This window comes from Atta cephalotes, assembly GCF_000143395.1.
Source record: "Atta cephalotes unplaced genomic scaffold scaffold00008, whole genome shotgun sequence".
Lineage (NCBI taxonomy): Eukaryota > Metazoa > Arthropoda > Insecta > Hymenoptera > Formicidae > Atta > Atta cephalotes.
This window is the reverse complement of record NW_012130072.1, coordinates 1,998,131-2,006,548: the sequence shown is the minus strand read 5'-3', so window position 1 is coordinate 2,006,548 and position 8,418 is coordinate 1,998,131. Positions and strand designations below refer to the sequence as shown.

Below are 8,418 nucleotides of genomic sequence, written 5' to 3'. Positions count from 1 at the left end.
AAATTACGCTGAGCGAATATTTGTATGATTTTTACATAATTTTACGTTTATGTGATTTTTATTATTAAAACTGAATTTTTATTATTAGAAAAAAAGCTAAATTTTTTGATTTTTTATATTTATATATCAAATTAATAGAATTAAACTCTGAGAATGAATAATTTAACGTAATTATTAAATGACTCAGCAAACGAGAATGGATTGAAATAGATTAAAATGGAGTTAGATTTTCAGAAATACGGATTCATGAATGTTAAAATGAATCCTTTCAATTTCAATCTGAATGCATTTTTATTCATTTATAGAAATTGCAAAGAGCATATCTCTATGCCTTTCAATCTAAAAATAATATTAGCATTTTCTGTGATTTTTTATCGTGCATACTATTCAATTCAGAATTGTGAATAGAAACAATTTTTTTAATTCAGTTAAATTCAAAAATAATATCAGCAATTTTTGTGCAATGTGAATACTGCTCAATTCAATATTCTGAAATGTAATTTTTCAATCTAATTAATAAAAAAAGTTTTTATTTAAAAATGGACATAAATGCTACTTAAATTATTTAAAATTATAAGTAAGAAGTTTTTTATTTTAATCCAAGTTTCCACTAAGTTTAAAAAAGTTAACGTAAAAATAATTGAGCTGTATTCTTTAGTTTCTCTTTGATTAGAAGTAAAATAAATGATCGATATGAAATTCGCAAAATTTCACCAAGTCGAACATAGCTCGAATATTAAGCTAATCACGGCACGCGATATCGGCCAAGAGAGATTAGATTATTCGACACTTAGCCAATGTTATCTCATAGCAATGTAAATTATTTATACTTTATTATATCTGTTAATGATGATATTTTTATTATATAATTTTTATACAATTTCGTTACTAGTTCAGTTAGTTATAATTGAAGTAGAGAACGAATAACATATTTACCAATTGAAGAAACAAATTGGTATAACGATAGAAGATTTATAATCCAGAAGTCCTAGATTCGAATCCCACTAAGGTGCGTTTTTTAATACTAATTTGAAGTAATTAATAATAGATATAATTATTATTACAAATGTCTTAAGAATAAAATTTGTAACTTTTGAATATATTAGTTAGTATCAGCTCGGATTCAATCCATTTCAATCCATTTTCATGGAGTTAAAGTATGTATTAAAAAAATTTTAATCCATTCTCGTTTGCTAGGTCCCTAATGTATATAGCTAAGGTTAATTATATCCGCAATATCGGCATTACTCAATTAAAGAATGATATAAGATATGCAATATGTTATAAATAACGTGGTGCTATGCTATAAATTATGTAATAAATCTAATTATTTAATCGCAGCTATTATACTGCATCTGTTTGTCATTTTCGCAAACTATCAACTTTATTACCACAACTTCTTAAACATAACGTTCCTAAATATGACGTCTCAATATCGAGGTGTATAGATTTCTAATCCAACTATCGAGAATTCAAAAGATGATACTCCTCTTGGAATCTCCTTTTTTAAAAATATTTATAGCAAAATGTTATATTTATATTTTTAATATTTTTGAAATGCTGAATCACAATTTTGATGTTCCAAAATATACTTTTTCATTTAAAGCACTCCTAGACTAAAGTCCTAGATATAAAAAAAACATAGATTTTATTATATTACATTTTTAATATAATTTGAAATAAATTGTTTCATAAATTATACATTTAAATTTCAATAGCAAAATTAAGATAAATGAAAGTAAAATATAGGTATTAGAGCGCAATAAAATTTACAGTATAATTTTAGAAGAGTCGAAATATTCGAACGATATGTATAGTCTAAGTACTGAAATTATACTGTAAATTTTATTGCGTTTTAATATTTGCGTTCTATTCTAATTTTTTAATTATTAATTAATTTTGAGAGCCATACAAAAATTTTCTTTTTCTTATTATCCAGAATATCGATCGTGTAATTTTTTTCTCTATAACAAAAATGTAAAAAGTGAAAATTGAAACACACACACACACACACACACACACACACATTCTTTTTGCAATTGGCATAATTTAAAAATTTTGTATCTTTTTGAAAAATACATATGCAATTTAATTATATAATTAATTATATATATCTTAAGAAGAATTGTAAAGCCACTACTATATACTTGAGTTAGAATAGGAAAATCTTTCAATAGAAATACACAAAGATATGTGTCATTTATTATAAAAATTAAATATAGTATCACTTGATTCTTATTTTTTATTTAACACAATTTTTTTAAATATACATGTACACGATCTTATGCGCCTGTGTATTGACACTGTGTTCCTGATTAATAATGTATTGATAAAATGTTTTATTATTGCCACGTATTAAAATCTCGGATATAAATTAAATATCTATGTTACAGCATCATGATGAAATTTTTTTTATTATTTCAATGCTATGTCAGTTATATCAGCAAAATCATTAAAAAAGTGACACAAATGGAAATTAATAATAGAAGATTAATATAATGACTTGCATAATGTCGTAACATTTACTGTGTGATTTTATAATTGCACCAAAAAACTTCCTGAAAGGAGAAACAATGACATATGTTATCCTTTTATCATCGCTTTGTTATTTAATTAGATTAATGTCTACTTTATTATAAAGACAAATTGGAGTTTACCAAGCCTCAATTACTTATGAATCTCCTATGTATATATAAGGCTTGTGATGAATAGATGAATGCATGATAGATGTAAATATATATATAAAGCTTGTCACTATATATAAAGCTGTATCACGTGTCTGACATGTATCATTTCACAACTAGCTTTAGTATAAAACAGTGCAATTTGTTTAAGTGAGCATTTAAACGATTGAAGTTGAAAACGAGCAATTTACAGGTCAGTGAATTCAATTATTCTTTATCAATATTGTATCCTTTTGATGCTGATATTTGTTGATGAAAATTTTAAGTAAAGTCACAACGTGACAAATGTTATAATTACATTATAATACATTTTTTTGATACATTATTGAAAACATAGTATTATCTTGCCAATGATGGAATGAGATATGTGTGAAAACATATAAATAAAAATAATCTTAATTAATGAATTCTATGATATATGTGTATACAATTTAATATACAGTGTGACAATTAAATTTCCAGACTGAGGCCATCAAAAATTCACAAAAAAATTAAAAATATTTATTTATATCATCATTTATAACGTTTTCCATTGGCAGAATTAATGCGCACACAGTGCATTTTTAAACTGTTATAAGTACACAAATTAACGTAAAGTAAAAGATGTATGTTTAATAAAAATATAGAAACAAGTTAAATTGCAAAATCTTTAATACATTTTATTATGCTATTTAATAAAATATACATTTTGGCATTTTATCAATTGAGGTATTTCACTTTCCCATTTAGATTAAAGTAATGTAACAATAACATCCTCAATAAACAATAACCTTAATATGCATTAAACGTGCATCAATTTGCTAATGAAAAACGCTATTAATTCATTTTTTAGTATAAGTATATAATAAAAAGAGACGCAATGCTAAAAACGTAAGGAAATATTGTTCGGAATCGAATGAGAACTATATTAAATGATAACATTAATAATATTTTTGATCTTTTTTTTATAGCTTTTTTTTATAGCTAGTCCGAGAATTTAATTGTCACATTGTGTGTACCACCAATTAAAACTGTACTACCAATTAAAAAAACCTGTTTTTATAAAAACAATATAACATTCAATAGAAATTTTGAATAATCTACAAGTTCTTAAAAGAAGAAAAGTTTAAGTTGCAAACGAGCAAACATTACGGACAACTGTAAGTTCTTAGGACTTAGACCACATTTGTTTATTTTATAGATAATTTTAGTTATATAAATTTTAATCATATAATTTTAGTCATATAATTTTAATCATATAATTTTCTATATATAATTTTTCCTTAAATTTTCCGTGTAAGTAATTTAAGTTTAAATAATTTTATATCTTAAAATATAGAGGAAAGCCTCCTATTATGAGATAGGCGCCTAATATGAGATAGCGGCGTTTCTGTTATAAACTAATAAACGTTATCTATTGGTTCCATCATGAATGTATAGCTCTTGGATTGAAAACTGTTTAGTAGAAAATTCACTTTTAGATCATGCCTGTAGTCATTGTAAAAAAAGATTTTAGAATTTAGATCATGTTTTCAAGTTTTATTGAGCCTTTATTAGATCTTATTTATTATTTAATAAATAAATATTTATAGCAATAAATTCTTCATGTAGTGATAGAGTAAAGTCGTACTAACAAAAAAATACGGGATATGTTAAATTGCTTAATTAACAGAAGTTAGATTTGATGATCGTAAAACCGTAAGACATAGAAATTATAATATGAGAGTTATTTATAATATGAAATAATCCATGCTCCCATGTCATAGTGAAAATCATATTGCTAAAGTATATATGTTATTGTACGATAATAAAAAGGACAACCGGAATAAACGTGCTTATTTCTGTGATGCTTGATTTCAACTACCTGAACATGGGTTTTAGGTATAATGTATCTCATACTCATTTTTCGCTAGCTGTGTTTGTTTGTAGAAACATTAAATAAAGTTTTTTATTAGCAATACTAATATATTTTACTATCAATTTCTCGGGGGGGCATCTTATATTAAAAACATAATTTTTTGACTTAGTGATTTGCTCACTTTTTATATTTCTTTAATTTAAAAAAAAATGGAATTTGAATTAAATTTTATATAACGCTATCTTAAAGCTCTTATTATTCCCTTCAAAATCACCTATTATTTTTTTTAATTCTGCCCATACATTTTTAGCATTTATCCAAAATGAACTCGATATCTCATAATAGGGGCCTTTCCTCTAATAATATATTGAGAATATTTACAGAAAATCTTAAGTAATAATTCTCAAGTAATAATCTCTTTTCTTTATTTCTTAAATTAAACAAAATAAGCCAACAAATATATCAATTTAATTCGTCAATGCAATAAAAATTGCTGTACTTTTTAAGACTAATAAAAAAACTCAATACGAGATATACAGTGCCTGCTAAAAGTTTCAGATTTCCGGTTGGATGTCTCAAAAAGTATACATTTTTAAGAAAAATATTTTAGACAAAATTATTTAAAGAGTTTAAAAAGATCTATTTAATGATTTTATCAGTTTGACTTTGGGTGGTATCTCCAATGCCAGGTCAAGGTCACATCAATTTTTTTTAATGGGATATCATTTTTTATGCCAGAATTTAATAGTTGATGTTAACAGCTTTTCAAAACACTATAATAAAATTATTTTCTATTAAATATTTTTTGAATTATAAGGCTTAAAAGTTTTGTTTAAAAAAGAAATTTTTTAACAGTATTGCTGTCGGCATTAGCATTGCGCAAGGTCTGAACGGCGACCTCTTGAATGTTTTTCAGAATTATGACCCGGATAACATTTGTCAAAATGAAGGTTATTGGAAGTTTTTTCTTCTTATTTTTATTTTTAAAAATGAATTTTGAGTGCAAAAAATAAGCGAAACGAAAATAAGAGAAACAATCTCCAATGATCTTGATTTTAACAAATGTTATTCAGGGCATGATTCTGCAACATTCACAAGAGGTCTTAGTTGTTGATCGGATATCTCTAATATTAATGATAGTACTGCAACTTTTAAGTTATAACTCGAAAAACTCGAAAATACTTAATGAAAATGAACTTCATAGTAGTGTTTCAAAAAGATTTTGATATCAGTTAGATTCTAGAATCAAAAATAGGATGTCCAATTTAAAAAAATCGATGTGATCTTGATTTGATTTTAGCGACACTATCCAAGGTTAAACTGATCAGATTAATGAATAGATCTTTTTAAACTCTACAATTTTTGTCTAAAACATTTTTCTCATACAAAAATGCATACTTTCTGAGATATTTAGATATTATTAGTCGGCCCGGAATTTTTGGCGGGCACTATATATGATATATCTATGAAATCATATAGTGGAACTTGAAAATAATATAAAAAATATAATATATAAACCAGTCAAGGACTCTTAAAGTCCTTTCTAAAATAAAAAAGCAAATAAGAGTCGATTCTTTAAAATAATATAAACGTATAAAAATTATTAATAGAAGTTTACATACATACAAAATGAAAAACTGAAATATTATAATATCTCAATAATTTTTATACGTTTGTAGAAATAATATAACTAAGGAAACAATTTAGAACACGAATTGTACTTGCATGTAATTGAAGAACAAGTTAAATAATTTTTATTGTGTAACATTGACATATTATTTGAGTCGTATTTATATAACTGTTCAAGGCCATACATTGTATCAGGCCATTTATACACGTTTCCGTGAATGCATTTTAATTTAAATTTAATTTAATTTAAATTAAACCGAAAGAGATTAAAATATTTTTTTCCTATCTTTTAGAACAAAAAAAAGGTAAAAAATATGTTGAGATTAATATTAATTTATATATTAGCATAAATGTATTACTATCAGAGTAAATTTATGAATTTACTAATAGCTTACAAATTACAAAAAGTATAAAATACAAAGAGTATTTAGTCACGCGCAGGATGTTTTTTGCTAATGCCATGTATTTAAAATTCTTACATTAAAGATACAAATTATGTTTCGGTCTATATCAAGCCATCTTCAGTATAAAATATAAATAATATAAAAATAATTTGCAATCATAATATTAAAAGAGTTCGCAATCATAATATTGAAATAAATAAAAGATCAATAATTCTTAGTCATGATTAAAAGAATAAATTAACAATAAATTTTAATTCAATTACAATCTGCGCTTGTTATCGAAAAATTCTTGCTTCTATTCGTCTTAAGAGAGATTTTTATACTGAAACATTGTGAGAAAGCCAGATTTCCAAATTCTGTGTTTGTTACAATAATCCTTAAATTATTGATATGTAAATTTACGAAATATTTATTAAGCATTAAGATCAGCAGTTAAAAATAAAATTATTTCTCAATGATTATCTAATTTTTAATAAAAATTGATTTTTTAAATAAATATAGTTTTACCTGTACTATAATATGTAATTCTTAGTAATTCTTATTAATTCTTATTAATTTCTTTCTGATTTTATAATGAAATTTTTTTTGCATTGATCTACATAATTAATGACCCATCAAAATATTTATTCAGAAAGTTCGATTCATATTCTCAATGTGCCGAATATTCCGGTACAGTGAAAAAATAACACAGAATTCAAATCGAATATGAAATATGCAATATTAAGAATATTGCAAGATTATGTGCAATATTTAGAATATTGCAAGAATATTCTTTGTATCAAGAAAATCGTTCGTGAGCAAATAGTATACATCATTTCCGCCGATAGAGGGCAGCGAAGAATATTTACTTGTTAACAAGAATTATTTGGGAGAGAATATATAAGGAGTGCAGCGTTTCGCCTATAAAGTCAGAATTGGGATCGAAAGTGAAAGTATGAAGTGTTTAAAAATTGATTCAAGAACGATCAGGCTTAGAATTTCTAGAAAAATTAAAATTTTATAGAATATACATGGAACAATCTTGGAATATATAACGATATACATATAAATGGAATTTTTAATCACTATTTGATATTGTTACTTTTATATTGTTACTTTTATATAAATATTTTGGAATATTCCGGAATACTCTTAGAACAGTTTTTTTTTTTAATTTTAGGAGCCTTTTGTGATATTTCAGGAATATTTAGCTGGAGAAAATACAGGATGCATAAGCACAGCGTGAGTGTTTTATACTAAAAATCAGTGAAATACTCACTGATTCTTAATAAAATGCTATTTTACAAGTTTTAATTAATAATATTTTCACTGATACAATTTTAGAGAATAACAGAAATGAGTAAGTAGAAATAGACATGATGGGTTCGACATAATATGTGATATTGAATGGTTGAATATTCAATAGCCACCGAATATTAACATCCACATTACACGGTAAAAAATGCCAAACTTTTTTTCTTCAGTTACATTCAGGTTTATTTCGGATTTGTTTGTTTACTAGTTATAATACTTTGATAATATATATCATAATTCTCTGGATATATTGCATTATAAATACATTATATACACTAAGAAACAAATGCTATTGATTCAATTAAAGTATATATTACGGGTTGTTACTAAGTAATTAATTCACATATAAGTAATTAATTCATATATTTTTATTGATATAAAGATTTTGATTATTGATATATGAAATAATAATTTATGTTATTTATGTTAATAAAAATATACATGAATTAATGACTTATATTAGTAACAGCCCGTAATATAGACTTTAAGTCTTTAAGTGAATTAACAGAATTTTTTCTCAGTATATATATGTATATATATATATATATATATATATATATATATATAATAA

At 24.4% G+C, this 8,418-nt stretch overlaps 1 protein-coding gene across 1 annotated transcript in view; it reads left to right on the top strand.

The window, feature by feature from the left end:
- Positions 1-7,760: 7,760 nt before the first annotated feature.
- LOC105627335 overlaps positions 7,761-8,418 on the top strand; it is a gene marked incomplete at its 3' end in the record, with an annotated part of 5,840 nt that continues 5,182 nt past the window's right edge. The window contains exon 1 of the mRNA XM_012208621.1: positions 7,761-7,775. Within this exon, the coding sequence (XP_012064011.1) occupies positions 7,761-7,775 (15 nt within the window). The remainder of the gene's footprint in view (positions 7,776-8,418) is intronic.